Source organism: Mercenaria mercenaria, unplaced genomic scaffold, assembly GCF_021730395.1.
Source record: "Mercenaria mercenaria strain notata unplaced genomic scaffold, MADL_Memer_1 contig_801, whole genome shotgun sequence".
In the NCBI taxonomy this organism is placed as follows: Eukaryota; Metazoa; Mollusca; class Bivalvia; order Venerida; family Veneridae; genus Mercenaria; species Mercenaria mercenaria.
In genome coordinates, this window is record NW_026463706.1 from 46,937 (window position 1) to 61,835 (window position 14,899).

The following is a 14,899-nucleotide window of genomic DNA, read 5'->3' on the forward strand; positions in this document are numbered from 1 at the left end:
CTGTTTTGTACTATTTTATTTTGGCTTTCTTGTAATAGAAAATAGTTTAATGAACAATTTCTTTATTTTATTGTCTAATTGTTTTCGTCACACCAACACAATTTAGGTAATATGGCGACTTTTCAGCTTTAGATAGTGGAGGCAGACCTCAAGTACCCATCCGGGCATTATTTTCAACACGGACGAGTACCTGGGTAGAACCAACGATCTTCGAAAGACAATCTAACCATGGAAAAGGCAATTTACAACATCGCAGGATCTGTTAATCAACGTACGATCATGGAAAAGGTGTTTGATACATTAAAATCCGATATCAATGCTGTGAATGACCATGCTTAAATTAAAACAGCAAATGGAATTAACAAATCTAAAGAAACATATCCGACAGTAGCTTTAAAGCTAGGAAACAATCTATTGAAGTTTCAGATACGTTTGGTGACACTGGTGAAGATTACATAGCTTTCGAAGTGTAATATACCTTGTATAGCAATTAATCAAACTTAATTTTGTGACCGTTTTGTTTTAACTGATTTATCAATTTAACAAGTGGTGACATTTAACCTTAGACGGGTAAGAGATATGTAGCCGAATTTGCACTGTATTACCTACCTTGCGCAAGTTCCGTATTAATTATAATGTATACAATGTTTCAACACTAGGTATCATCTTTCCCTCGTAAGCTCTATGTTAACCTGCGCTAGGACCTTTGAGCCGCATGGTGTTCTCCATATATACCAATGCTGGTCTGGAATGCTGCCTCTTTGAATTAACACTTGACTTTATCGAACATAAACTGAGAACTGTAATACTGGCTTTCAGCCTTAAGTACTTTCTCGGCATAAAAGTTCCAAATCGACAGAAAATTAAAATATGCCAAATTATGTGACCAAAATGTAATGTCCTTATTGTACTAGTTAGAACTGAACAACTTGATTTATTCTGTTGCTTTCTTTGTAATACAAAAGACGAATTGGCAGTTTAACAAACGTCAACATAAAATTCTAGTCTACATATTATTGTATATAGCGAATCATTATGCACTGCTTAAATTACTTTTGTTTAGAAAAATATCTAAATAAGTAAAGCTATGTATATACAAGGTACATATTCAAAAAAGCAAAACTTTTCAGCAGATCCTCTAACAAATACCCTTTGGGAATTGAAACCAGTTATAGACTCTTTGTCTGATAATCCATACCATATTTATTGTAAAGACCTCTGAAATTGTCCCGTGTTACAGTGCGTAGAGCTGGCTATGTCCGGTGTGCTTCTGCTTTTGAATTTATCATGTTACAAAACTCTAACCGAAGCTCAAATTAGAAATATTACTTCTATTTTTATGTTTTTCGTAAAGTACTAGGAATGTTATCAATGATATAAAATCCATATCCTACCACGATCCGATTTGTTTTCCTTTTAAACAAAGAAGATTGACACTCTGTGGTTATTATGAAACACAACCATTATATGCACGTCACAATTATTACGACATAGCGTCAAAGGTCATAGCGTCGCACTAGAAAAGAAAAAAGTATAAAATGGCAAATATTCAGTTATTGTCGTCTAGAAAGTAGACACCGTAATTTTGCCTCCCTAACGGGTAAAGGTAAACAATTCTCCAACCACGTTCCAGGAATAGATATTCTTGTCTAGGGAAAAAAGCGGTCAATTGAGTGACGTTATTATAGTACCAGTCATATAATGACATCATACTCTGTATTACGTAATGTTGGAAAATACCCAAATGTGTTTGTCAACTCAATCTATTTTACAAGAAAATTTATCATACATGTATGTCAGACTCTGTGAAAGACAGATATTTCCCAACGCCCGGGAAAGCATGGGAAATCCCATCAACTCTCGATTTCTTATTCCAAGTAGAGAAACCTTGTCTTACACAGGCAAACATGTAAGATCCCTGTAGCCTCAAACAGTTTTTTGCCGTTGAATAAAATCAGTATTTGTGCTGCACACTCTGGATATAATTCTTTCGCCTCAAAACTCAAAACAAATATCTTATTCACTGTTTAAGATTTATTATTTCTAAAGCAGTTACACTGTGAGTGATACAGTTTTGCCAATTGACTTGTACGTACATTATGTATTATTTCACATTTTTTTACTAGACCGAATGTTTATAATCGAGCTTCGTCATCTTAATGTGTTTCCTGATTCAAATAACGCTGCTTAACGCGAATTTCAGACCGTCATGCTCGTATATATACGAGTAAAACGTTATCTAATTCTCGTTTAAGAACAATATGGAAAATTCCGTTTGATTTCTAGTATTATTGAAACCTTTGACTGTTCTGCTCTGTTGCTTTAACTAGTATAGTAAAAGGTTCGACATTTAAGTTTCTTCAATGTAACTTATGCTAATAATACGATCTTTTTGTATTATTTTATCGAGACGAAAATGTTTCATACTTTAAAACTATATTTTGGGCAAATGAACTAAGTTTTTTTTCTGTATTGGGGTCTTCTTTTCAGCGCTAAAGATTATAAACAGAGATCCAGGGGACAGGCCGTACGTTGGTATCCTGTAAGAATTAAGTTAGTGAAATGTTTCAGTCGTATTTTAAACCGAAAATACATGTGTTAAAGCACTTTCTGACCGGTAAGTAGGTTTCTGCTTAGATAAACATGCATCTGTTCCTATTGTGATCTGTATTTGTGAAGTCCATCACAAGGTTACCGAGATAAGCTAAAAATCCCAAAGATTTACCAAACTATTGGGAAAAACTCTGCTTTTACTGGGTGAAGGGGATAATACTATATGTTAGCCAATGTCATAAGCTAATCAATCATAATGTTAGGTTTGGGAACTCTTATTAAAATAATTTTTGGGAATAATAAGCATTTTCATTTTTTACTAAAACAAGGGGAAAAAACTCTGCTTTTACTGGATCAAGGGTAATAATACTACGTATGAGCAAAGGTCATGTGCTAATTAATAATCATATTAGGATTCAGCATTCTAATAAGAAAATGTTTTGAAATTATAAGCATTTTCATTTTGTTACAAAACAATGGGAATTACGTTGATTTTACTTGATCAAGGGGAATAATACTATGTATGTGTACAAAGGTCATGAGCTAAAAAATCGTGTGAGATTTGGTGATTCTAACTGAAATAATTTGTGAATTATAATTATTTTCAGTTTTGGTCATATGGACGGACGGGCGCATGGTTGGACGGACGCACGTACGCACGCTTGCACGCACGGACATTTGGACGTACAACGCCAAAACAATATCCCTCCGCCTTTGGCGTGGTAAATACAAATGAGAACACGGAAATGCATTGAAACTGTAAAATCAGCCGAGTTTCTGTATGTCAAAAGGTTTTTGTCTACTCAATATCAAGTAACACTTACATGTATGTAATAATCGTTACGTAAATCTTTTGAAATTCGTTTTACATTTACAACCTTGTATAGCTGTAGATAACAACTTTGGTACATGAATCCAGGAAGATAATATAGTTTCTCATATTTTTAATATTTAGTAAGGTGTTAAATTGTTATGAAAGGAATGTTCTGGGATGTATTTACATCACATTTTTTTCTTATCATGGTTTTCAAAGGTAAGTTATTTATAATTTCATGAAACGGCTTTACATGAAATACTTATACTGGCTGATTTCTGCCATTTTGCGTGTCCGTGTGTACACGAAGTAACGAAACATTGAAGGCGAAATAACGAAATTTCAGAGGCGAACACACGAACTTTTGTATAAATCACTTTTCGTGTCGGCGGGTATTAAAACTTCGTGTTGTCGCCATTCGTGGTCATGTCTTCGTGTCTTTGTGTATTCGCCCCGAGAGGCGAAGGGTGTACACACAACAATTGAGCTGTTCGACCTTTCGTTACTTCTACCCGCGCACACAAACACAAGACAAATGTTTTAACAGAAAACGGACCCGATAGTGCGTTTGCACACAAAATAAATGTATAAGAAGTTATAAAAAAAAATCTAATTCTGCTGAAAGAAAAGGATATAATCAGCATGCATATTACCAAGTAAGGATGTAAGCATTATATGTGTAATGGTTATGTGCATGCCTACCGGAAAGCGAACACACAAAAGGACGAAAATGCACATTTGTCGTGTGTTCGTGTCGGAGGGTCGAAGACATGAAAACACGAAAGTTCAAAAACTGCTTATTTGTCGTGTGTTCGCCTTTCGAGAAGAATACACGAAAGACACGACAAAGAGTTTAATATCCACCGACACGAAGTTTGTTATTTTCGTTATTTTGCCTTCAATGCTTCGTGTCGTCATGTATTGGCCTAGAAAGTTGAAAGGCGAACACACAACAAATAATTTCCGATCTTTCGTGTTTTCGTGTCTTAGGCATTTCGACCCACCGGCACGGACAAATAAACATTATTTCAAACTTTCGTGTTTTCGTTACTTAGACATTTCGCCTCGCCGTCACGAACACCCGAAATGGCAGAAATCAGCCACCATACATACTTAAGGATAATGTAACCGAAAAGGTCATTCACTCTCAGACTGTTTAATCATGATGAAAAAGCTACCTACCATCACCTTAGCGCAAGAAATGAATAAGTCCTTCTTAAATTCAATGCAGTTATCCACTTCTTGCGTAGAGGTGACGTTACGTGTTACAGTTTATACAAATGATCATGTTTAGCGTGATCATGTCATGGTTTTTGTCATATTTCAAGGGGCGTTAAAACAATTGGTAAGTGGTACATGTAGAAGAAATCTTAAAAATATCGAAATTAAGGATGATTTTCTCTTTTGTTATATAGATACATTTTGAAAGAGAAGATGTTTTTATTGTTATTTACAGCATTTTAGCACTGTAAACTGATCTTTGAATTGGCGAGATTACTAAATAAGATACCACAGGCACAAAACTACATTTGAACGAGGAAGAATACATACAAACACATTTATTTTATAGCTCATACAAATAAAATCGATTTCAGTGCTTTTTTGTTACCTTTAAAAAAGAATATTCATTTTTTTTTTTTTGCATTCACAAAAATAATACTTAATATGTTATTAAATGATTTTATAAGCTATTTTCTTTCACTTTTGTGTAGCTGTCATTGACACTACGTTATTTAAAATTAGCTGCGGAAATAAAAGTCATACTCATGTATACTGGGTTTATATCTCCTATGCATGACACACAAAATGCAAAAGCAAGATTTTATTTTATTCGGTTTACGGTCATTTTTGTCTTATCAAAGCCAGTCTCTGCTAACATCCAATCTTCTAGAGCGCCGTAGCTCTTTCTTGGCTGGTTGTGACAACCCCGTCCTTTTAAAAGCTAATGTTTTTTTTTTGTTTTTACTCCAACCTATATCTACATGTTTGTATCTGCAACCCGCTGCAGACTCTAAGCCCGATCAATGCACTGCTTAACTTTCAGTATGAACAGGCTGTGTATTTATTCAGTATTTATTTATTTATTTTTTTTATTTATTTTTTTTTTATAAAGGCTTAATACTATAAATTCATTTCCAGTAGCTATACAAAATATACTAGGTTTTGTTCCCTCTTTAGTTTCAACAGCCATTGGAAGTTACTATGTGTCTTCAACTCTTTCATCTTGGACAGAAAAAGACAGCATTTGCTCAGTTGCCGTACCACCAATACTGTATACATCTGCTGGAATCACAGTGGACATTAATGAGATTTCTATAGACAGAGACGGAGCCTGGGTTGGATATGTTGAAACTGTAATTGCTTTAGATTATATAGGTAAATAAATTGAATTATTTGGACCAATCTATTTTAACAGCAAATGCCCTACGATAGTTTCTCATAGTAATGTCAAGTACATATGATAATCTACTTACATTTTATTGTAGCGATACTCTAAAGTAGTCTTTGACTACACTAACGCGTCTCCCATTTCAGTTTGAAGTTTGAACTTTAGACTTCTGAAAGTGGAATTTTCAATATGCCATTAACTTCTTTATAGTAATGTTATACGGCTAAGATTGTTTGAGCTGTTTGTCACTTTAAAATTCAGGCAAAGTTTACAAATAGTGTTAATTTAAAAATTGTAGAGCAAAAATGAAAATATAGCATTTCCAAATCTAACATTATTGCTGAATAGGGAATAATTACAGTTGTATAATATCTCGTTTTTTCATTTTTCTTTTTGTTGTTTATGTTTGTTTTGTTTTGTTTTGATTTTTGTTGTTGTATTCCCGATAGCACACAGTCAAAAGCTGGAAAGTTGCCATATGCCAACTGTGTTTGTGTAAAGTTACCCCCACTCCAAAACGATATGGCCGGTTCATATTTCACTGATAATATCATTTTCTTTTATGAATGGAATATATCAATACCTTAAGGTAATAATAACAAAAAGGATTTAAATTCTTCACATTTTTTCCTCAATTTTGAATAATTCAATTTTTTTCATATTGTTTGAAGATGTCGTTGTTTAATGGTTTAAAATGTAAATTAAAGTGTCTATTTTTGTTCAGGATGTCTAAAGAGTGCCACTGTTCATAGTTCCGGTATGATCCTGTCGCAGACAAGCAGAATTGGTAGTCCTGGACAGTGCTTCAGTGCTTGTGGTTTTGGATCATTCATCGGAATTTCTGACAATGAGGTACGACTCCATATAGTCATGGTCTTCAGATTTACCACATATATTTTCAGTAGGTACCCATACATAGACATATACAAAGTAATGTGCAAAGTTTATGTCACCCTACAACTAAGTGGGTTGTTTACCCGTTTGTTTGGATAATGTTATCTCTTAAGTCTTTCGCAGCACTTGCGATATTCGTAAGAAAATTTTATATATTTTAAGATATATTCCGAGATATTTGAATGAGTTCAATAGTGTTATCGCGCGACTGTAGAAGGCATAGGTAAACTGTGTAAGAATGAGTACGCATTTTTCGATACAAAGCTAATTATAATTCGGGTCATTCCCAAGAAATGCGAATGGACGTTGAATTCAACAGAGTCTGCTCTGTTTAGATTTCTTGAAATCTATGTTATATAGATACTATAAACAGCGACATTTTGCATAACTCATTTAGCTCATGGAAATAAGATTTGTTAGCCTTTGTGTCTGTGAAAACAAATCTAAGCAGTGTTCTTTATTATCCCCCGCCGAAGGCGGAGGGGTATAATTTTGACGCCGTCTGTCCGTCCGTCCGCCTTTCCCTCTGTCCGTGCGGGGCTATATCTACGAAGTGGTTTGGAATATCTAAATAAATCTTCATTTAGATGTTCATCACTATAGGGAATTGCGACCCGTCAAGTTTCCGTCAGATTACCCAAGTAACACGAGAGGTATGGTCCTAAGAATTTTCAAGTTTTAGATATATAGGGTACTATAAATGTAACGATTTCAGCTTCATAACTTGTAACATATTTGACCTTAAATTAAATTTAGATCACCAAAATGTGGTAGTGCACACACAATTTCGTCAGGATCTCTTTATCCGCATAGTACATAACAACCTAACCAATTAGTAGACAATTGGTAGAATTTCATTAAACTTCTTTCATCTTTTTCCATGAACATTTATCATCAAGATGTGAAGTTGTGTACCCACACCCAGTCGATCTCATCCCCCTGGTCACAGCCCCTCCCCACCACCCCATCCCGCAATTTTGTTTTCTTTTTTTCTTTTGTCTTAAATCTTTTCACCTTCCATTAATATTTATCGAAATGTAAAGTTGTACCCTTCTTTTTAGATGTGAAAGGTATTAGTAAGATAGTATGGCAAATCCAGATCAAGTTTTTAAAATCCATGTGTTTCCAAGCACGCAGAGTAGAACTGGAGCCTGTGCAATGATTTCTTTAAACTGAGAATAATTATCAATAATGTGTGCCATCCTCGGATCTTTTCAATAGGGATTCGACAGATTTAGCCTTTCATTTGCGTTTAGTGAACTGTAATAACACTTATTCTAAAGCTGTATATTTTAGACCGTCGTATTTACACCGATCACAAATAGCATCATTAGTTTATACAGTCCCTGGCTCGCGGATTTTTCAAAGTCCGCGCTTCCCCGCGATTGGACCCTAGCGCGGACAATTTTCTGAGCCGCGGGGATGCGCGTTTTTTCATGCATCTCCGCAATACATTTAACAGCGTCCGCCGCGACCAAATGCAATAAAATCGATTGCGGTGTCCCGCGATGACGGTCGCGGCGCATCGCGATGAAGTGCCGGTGGTTCGCGGTGAATTGCGATGATTCGCCGCGATTTACAGGTAAATGCAGTGGCTTTTTGTTATGTATACAATTAATTTAAAATTTCAACACTATGATGGGATAAGAAATGGGGAAATTAAACAATGTTTTATATTTTTGAATCATTTCTTTCTTTCTACCTCTCTATTTCAGGTGTTATTTCCATTAACTTATATAATTTAATAAATGCAAGGATTATATTTTTAAAACATCAGGGTTATGAAATTTAATGTCATTATGACTTTGAATTTGTATAATACATGTATATATACATGTACTACTGTATTATTTGTTAATTTATTTAGACAAGATGAAAATAAATAGTATTTTGTATTTTGCAAGCATTTATATATTCTAACTATTCTATTTCAAGTATAATTTCCATTAAATTCTATAATTTCATAAATGCACAAAAGACTGTCACTGCTTTTAAAATTCCGGCGTTATGTAATTTCATTGGACTCGTATACTGTAATTAGCTAATTCATTTTAACCAGATGATTTTGGTTTTGAATAATATTGCAACAATATTTAACAAAACACTATTTATGTTGAAGTAACTGAATATGTTGATGGATGAGTTGCGAAAATACATCACACATCCAAAATTCGATTTCATTCATCAACGTATTGTGGTCGATAATTGCCCCAAGTGCAATGATGCCCATTTGTTTTAATTCCGAGATATGAATTTAATTATAATTGATACTTATTTGAGTGTTTAATGCTATGTTCTAAATTTTCCACTGATCAGTTCGTTAACCAATAAAAATGTTACTAGTCAAGCATTAAGTACACGTGAAAATTAAAGACATGAAAACAGTCATTGTTCATCATAGTTGTGATATTGGGTTTAACTTAAAAGTTACAGAATTACGCTGGAATTAAAAAGTAACCTATAATGACACTTCGTCAACGGATGAATCAAATTTCGCATTTTCTTGTAAAATACATGTGTGACGACAAGAAACAGATCAGGAATTAAAGGACTTATTAGAACTGACGATGAGGTAATTGAAGATTTCACTTCGTTATCTTATATCTTATTATTTTCCAGGAGTTTTGCATAATATGAGCCGCGCCTTGAGAAAACCAACAAAGTAGCTTTGCGACCTGCATGGATCTTGACCAGCCTGCGCATCCGAGCGGTCCGATCAGGATCTGTGTTGTTCGCTAACTGTTTCTCTTACTGCAGTAGGTTATGAAAGCGAACAGCTTGGATCCTGTCTAGACTGCGCGGTAACAAAGCCACTATGTTGATTTTCTCATGGCGCGGCTCAATTATATAGTGAATTAATTTTTATCAGATATTATCAGATTACGAGTTTAAAAATCATATATTTACAGCTTTCTGTAATATTTTAGTGATCAAGTCTGCTACATGTAAATAAGGCGTTGAAGGTGTTACATAGTGAAATTAATAATATCGAAAATGATTTTATAATGTATATAAATATCTGCATTTAAAACGGAATTGATTTTCACCCGATAATGTTCATGAAACTTTTGCAATAAAAATGATTGATTTAATAAAAACTAGAAATATATATCATAATAACAGATAAATTTTCCATGGATGCAAAATAAATATCATAAAAATATTTTTAAGTCAGTGCTTTAAACTCCAACAGAAATACGTATGTTTTCATTATATAAACTAACTTTTACACATTTATAACAACAATGTATTTACGTCCGATACCTTCCATTCAGATTACACGCCACGTCTATATGTCATATCGATAAATATGTTACTCCATGTACTTTACTATTCGCATTATGGTTAACAATTTCGTTTTACTGTATGTTTTTAAATTGACGGCATTTTGTTATTATTAAAGATTTTTTAATTCTGTTTTTTGCCTTTCCTAGCCGAAAGTCCAAATTAAATATCCGCATTAATTTCAATTTATTTACTTTTTAGACATAATAGCTATTTACGACCGCGCTATATGAAATTTTACCGGTAATTTTACTGAAAATAGGCCGTTTTTAAGTAATTTTGTTTAGTTTAATGTTGATATCTTAATGAAAATGCCCTGTCAATCTAGCTGTGTCTATCTTTTATCGATGTGGAAAGTTGGAAGCAAATCTGTTGGATAATAAAAGATCTACACGCATTTCCTGAGTACGGGACCTCAGTTTCGCGGTATAATTCTTAGCCAAAAATTACCTGTTTACCTGTTGCCTGCTTTCGGTTTCCTGTCGTCATCTGCTTGTTTACTGTACTTCCTCACTTCTGGATTTTTCTGTGTCATTCCTACTGGATTTCTTAAAGTTATTTGAGCCGTGCCATGAGAAAACCAAAATAGTGGGTTTGCGACCAGCATCCGCGCAGTCTGGTCAGGATCCATGCTGTTCGCTTTTAAAGCCTATTGGCATTAGAGAAACTGTAACGGAACAGCATGAATCCTGACCAGACAGATTGGATGCGCAGGCTGGTCTGGATCCATGCTGGTCGCAAACCCATTATGTTGGTTTTCTCATGGCACGGCTCATTTCTTATTAAAGTTTTATTACCTTTGTTTCTTTTCTATGTAAAACATGTAAAAATTGTGTAAATTTATTATAAAATTATATTTAAAACTATGTTGGTAAAACAGGTGACCATCCTTGCCGAAATGTAAAGTGGTTTACTTAGAAAGTACTTAAACAACGATTTCTTTATATATTTTATATAATATTCTATAACAAAAAGGCCTGATATAATTAATGTATGTTCATAATACATATCACATTGTGCAACTGTTTCTTTACAAAAATAGAAAAGTGTCAAGTGTCAAGTACGTGTATTATACAGTATTTGACTATGCTTAAAATATTGATGACAATAAACAGTATGAAAAGTGACATTTCCTGCAAGTGTTAAACGGGTCATTTTTTGTTTCTCCAACCTCGGTACTCCACAATGACATGAGACAGTTTATGCTATATATTGCTTATATTTCTGTTTTATTTTGCGAATGAATATAAACATTAATCCTCAACAGGAAATCATTAAATTTCAAATTAAAACTACAAAATTCCAACGCCAAGCCCTACGTGTAAATTTTGAAATTTATCCAAAAGGTAAGATAGAAATAAATTTTAATTTGTTAAATACTATAGATATTTACTAAACTAATGGAATGACATATCAACATAAATTTTATTTATTTGTTCTTAAACCCTATTATTTGTCCATTTTAACAGAGAAACTAATGCAATTATACATGTAACAACAGTACAGAGTTTATATGTATTTAACCTACAAAATTTACCTGGATTTCGCGGTGATTGCCGGTGGTTCACCGCGATCCATCGCAATTCACCGCGACCCGCTGAGATTATTCCTCGTGACTCGCCGCGGGCATTTATTGATACTTCTATTGCGGTGTATTATATAATCACCGCGATTTTTCGCTCTTGTCAAAAAATCATCGCAATTTTCCACTCAAGGCAACTATTTGTGCCGGTGGTAACGCGGAAAAAGCAAAATCCGCGAGCCAGGGACTGTACTAATTTATGTTAGGTCGATTGTGAAACAATTATAAAACTTATATTAATCACTCTAAACACCTCATTCCTGATTGAATCCATCGCCACGAGGGTATGAGAGAAGAAGCCAGTTTCCCTTTTTATGCTGAGCGCAAAACAAGGGTACCATTTTTCACGTATTTCGTATGACGCGGCCGTGGATTGAACCCACGACCTTCCGAAAACGAAGCGGACGCTCTACCACTCGGCTATCGACGCGGTGATCATCAAATAAAATTATTAAGGCATCATATAAAAATGTTTGTTTTTCTCTTCCATGGGGTTGTTTTTCTGCTAGACTGAACATATTTATTTATATTCCCTTTGTTTATTTCTCTTTAATAATAATGACATTACATATTAATTTATGATAAGGATAAAAGAAATGTATACACCATTATCAGTACCAATATCAAGCAATAAATTATAATATATAATCTGTATTGATCAGTTTATTACTTTTGTTGTTGTTAAGTCCATTTAACTCAAAAATGTCTGTCTTTCACTGTAGTTCATCGTAATATTCAACACTAGTTCTACTTTCTATGGTTTTTATAGTACGTGTAATTAAAGCACATAATCTTCGTTAATTTGAAATTGTATAATACAACATAAAATGCACGTGACAATTCCTCATAGACCGTACATAATACAATATTTGGGAGTATACAACAATGTTAGTAGCAAAATAATATATGCAACTTAGAACGCAAGTATGACCTACTTTTATGAGGAGTTTAACAGTAATTTAGAAAATGATCAACTGATTAAATTTAAACATTATCCGTGATTTCACGACATTCCGGTCCCAATGTAAATTCCATTGTTGTAACTTCTGTATTAGAACCTATTTCATGTTATTTGTTCGCACTACCTTCATACATATGCATACACATTAATTTAAATATCTTGACCTATCAATATGTCTTTGTATCTAGTGTCTGTGCTTAAAAGAAGGCCGTACTTTGAACAGTCTGCGATCAAACTATACGGAGTGCACCGCAGAATGTGAACATCAGCCAGGAGTAGCATGTGGAGGACTAACAGAAAATGGAACTCGTTATATATCGGTTTATAATTTGAATCGTAAAGGTATGCTTCAAACTTTATTTGTTCTTCATAAAATCTTTCAGAATGAAGCACTCTGAAGTCATTATTTAGTGTGACATGTTACTGGTTTGTTTCTTATCAGCACTTGGCCAAAATGCAATAATTATTAGTTCAATTTAACTGTTCTCATACTAGTTTTCAAAACAGTTCGTAATTGCTTCCCATACAAAATCGATTGAAGGTCATGATTAATTTCAACTGGGTCTGTATTTATATTGATAGAGTTGATAGGTAAAAGTGAACAAATATTATATATCTTTCGTAGCGCAAATATGAACACTGCTAAAGGTAAGGTTATGGAAAAAAATTGAGTGCAGACATAGACAGTCATCATATATGCAAAATGCAATGACTAAACATAAAAACTGAAAACTGGAAACATTATAATATTACAGTTATGTCTATACATACAGTCCGATGTTATACGGTTATCCATAAACGGTATTTGTCCTGTATTCAATCTCTTGAACATTCAGTAAATATAGGAGGAGAAAAGCTACTTTTCAAATACGTTATAAGCGCATATCTATCGTGCAGTACCATAAATAATAGATACAAACAGCTATGAACATTTTGGTGTTGACAGAATTTTAATTTAGAAATTACATATGACGTTGCACTAAATAGGCACCAGTACTAGTATCATGTACTTGTTTCTATTCAGTGACAAAACAGACCAATAACAGTGTAACAGAAATGCCCTGTCTAGAGCTTGAACCGATCAAACAGCAATATATATGGAAAAAATGTTCAACTTGAGTTGAGAAAATTATATCCATAATAACAAGCATATGATTATTGATACATTAAATTGCTATTTTTCTAATTTATATATGTTGATAAATTTAGTATATGATCGACAAATGCAATTTCAAAATTGGCATATAATGTACATTGTACCACTTCTAACTGACAAATACACATCGCAAATAATTTATTTACCGCGTAATACACAAACAGTTAAATTTGTCAACGATGGTCTGTTTGAAACGTGTAAACATATTTGCCTTGCAGGCGAACACTATATACAAACTTCTTCACCCGGGCAGTATACAACCTGGCTTATGAATGCAAATATATGCTTTTTTAATGAAGGCTTTCCGATTCGTTTCCAAAACTACAGTGATTTTGAATCTGTTTCTGAATCAAAGAATCAAATGTGGACAAATGTAATCAGAAGTTCTGTTATCAGTTCTGAAAAGCAAAACATTCAACTAAAAGCTTTAGGTAGGTGTGAATTCCTTCCGAAGACAAGCGAACAGAGAAAAAAAAAATCCACGATAACTTTCATTAGTGTAAAATGTCTTTTTATTTCAAAGCATATATACTCAAATGGTAGCAGTTTCAACTTCTTAAATTTTTAAATATCTCAATGAATTTCGTAATCATCATAAAATGATTGGGATATAGAATTAACATTCAAGTATTGGTCGCTTTGGCTAAACAGGCATTTTTTAAAACTTTTGTTAGAAACGTAAAAAGACATACGTTTGAAGAGAGGTTTGGCTGTTGTAACTTAGCGTTATTTTTCAATGTGGTTTTAGCTCACCTGATCAATGCCCAGGTGAATTTCTCTGATCACTCGATGTCCGGCGTATGTCGTCTGTCGTCTGTCGTCTGTCTGTCGTCTGTCCGTCAACATTTAGCTTGTGTACGCGATAGAGGCTGTATTTTTCAACTGATCTTCATGAAATTTGGTCAGAATGATTACCTTGATAAAATCTAGGCTGAGTTTGAAAATGGGTAATCTGGGGTCAAAAACTAGGTCACTAGGTCAAATCAAAGAAAAACATTGTGTATGTGATAGAGGCTGTATTTATCAATTAATCTTCATGAATTTTGGTCAGAATGATAACCTTGATGAAGTCTAGGCCGAGGTCGAAAGTGGGTCGTCTGGGGTCATAATCAAAGAAAAACCTTGTGTATGCGATAGAGGCTGTATTTTTCAATTAATCTTCATGAATTTTGGTCAGAATAATTGCCTTGTTGAAATCTAGGTCAAGTTTGAATATGGGTCATCTGTGGTCAAAAAGTAGGTCATTAGGTCAAATCAAAGAAAAA

General features: G+C 33.9%; 1 protein-coding gene across 1 annotated transcript; it reads left to right on the top strand.

Moving 5' to 3' along the window:
• Positions 1-3,573: 3,573 nt before the first annotated feature.
• On the top strand, positions 3,574-13,597 carry LOC128554846 (uncharacterized). The gene is made up of 5 exons (XM_053536160.1): positions 3,574-3,586; positions 5,546-5,743; positions 6,481-6,608; positions 12,667-12,820; positions 13,503-13,597. The coding sequence occupies exons 1-5, from the start codon at positions 3,574-3,576 to the stop codon at positions 13,595-13,597; spliced, it is 588 nt and encodes a 195-aa protein (XP_053392135.1).
• The last annotated feature ends 1,302 nt before the right edge of the window (positions 13,598-14,899 follow it).

What these genes read in the sequence shown, in the direction of transcription:
- LOC128554846 (XM_053536160.1), top strand. An exon ending in AATTGCTTTAGATTATATAG is followed by an intron (nt 5,744 to 6,480) that starts GTAAATAAATTG and finishes ATTTTTGTTCAG; the next exon opens with GATGTCTAAAGAGTGCCACT. An exon ending in TCGGAATTTCTGACAATGAG is followed by an intron (nt 6,609 to 12,666) that starts GTACGACTCCAT and finishes CTTTGTATCTAG; the next exon opens with TGTCTGTGCTTAAAAGAAGG.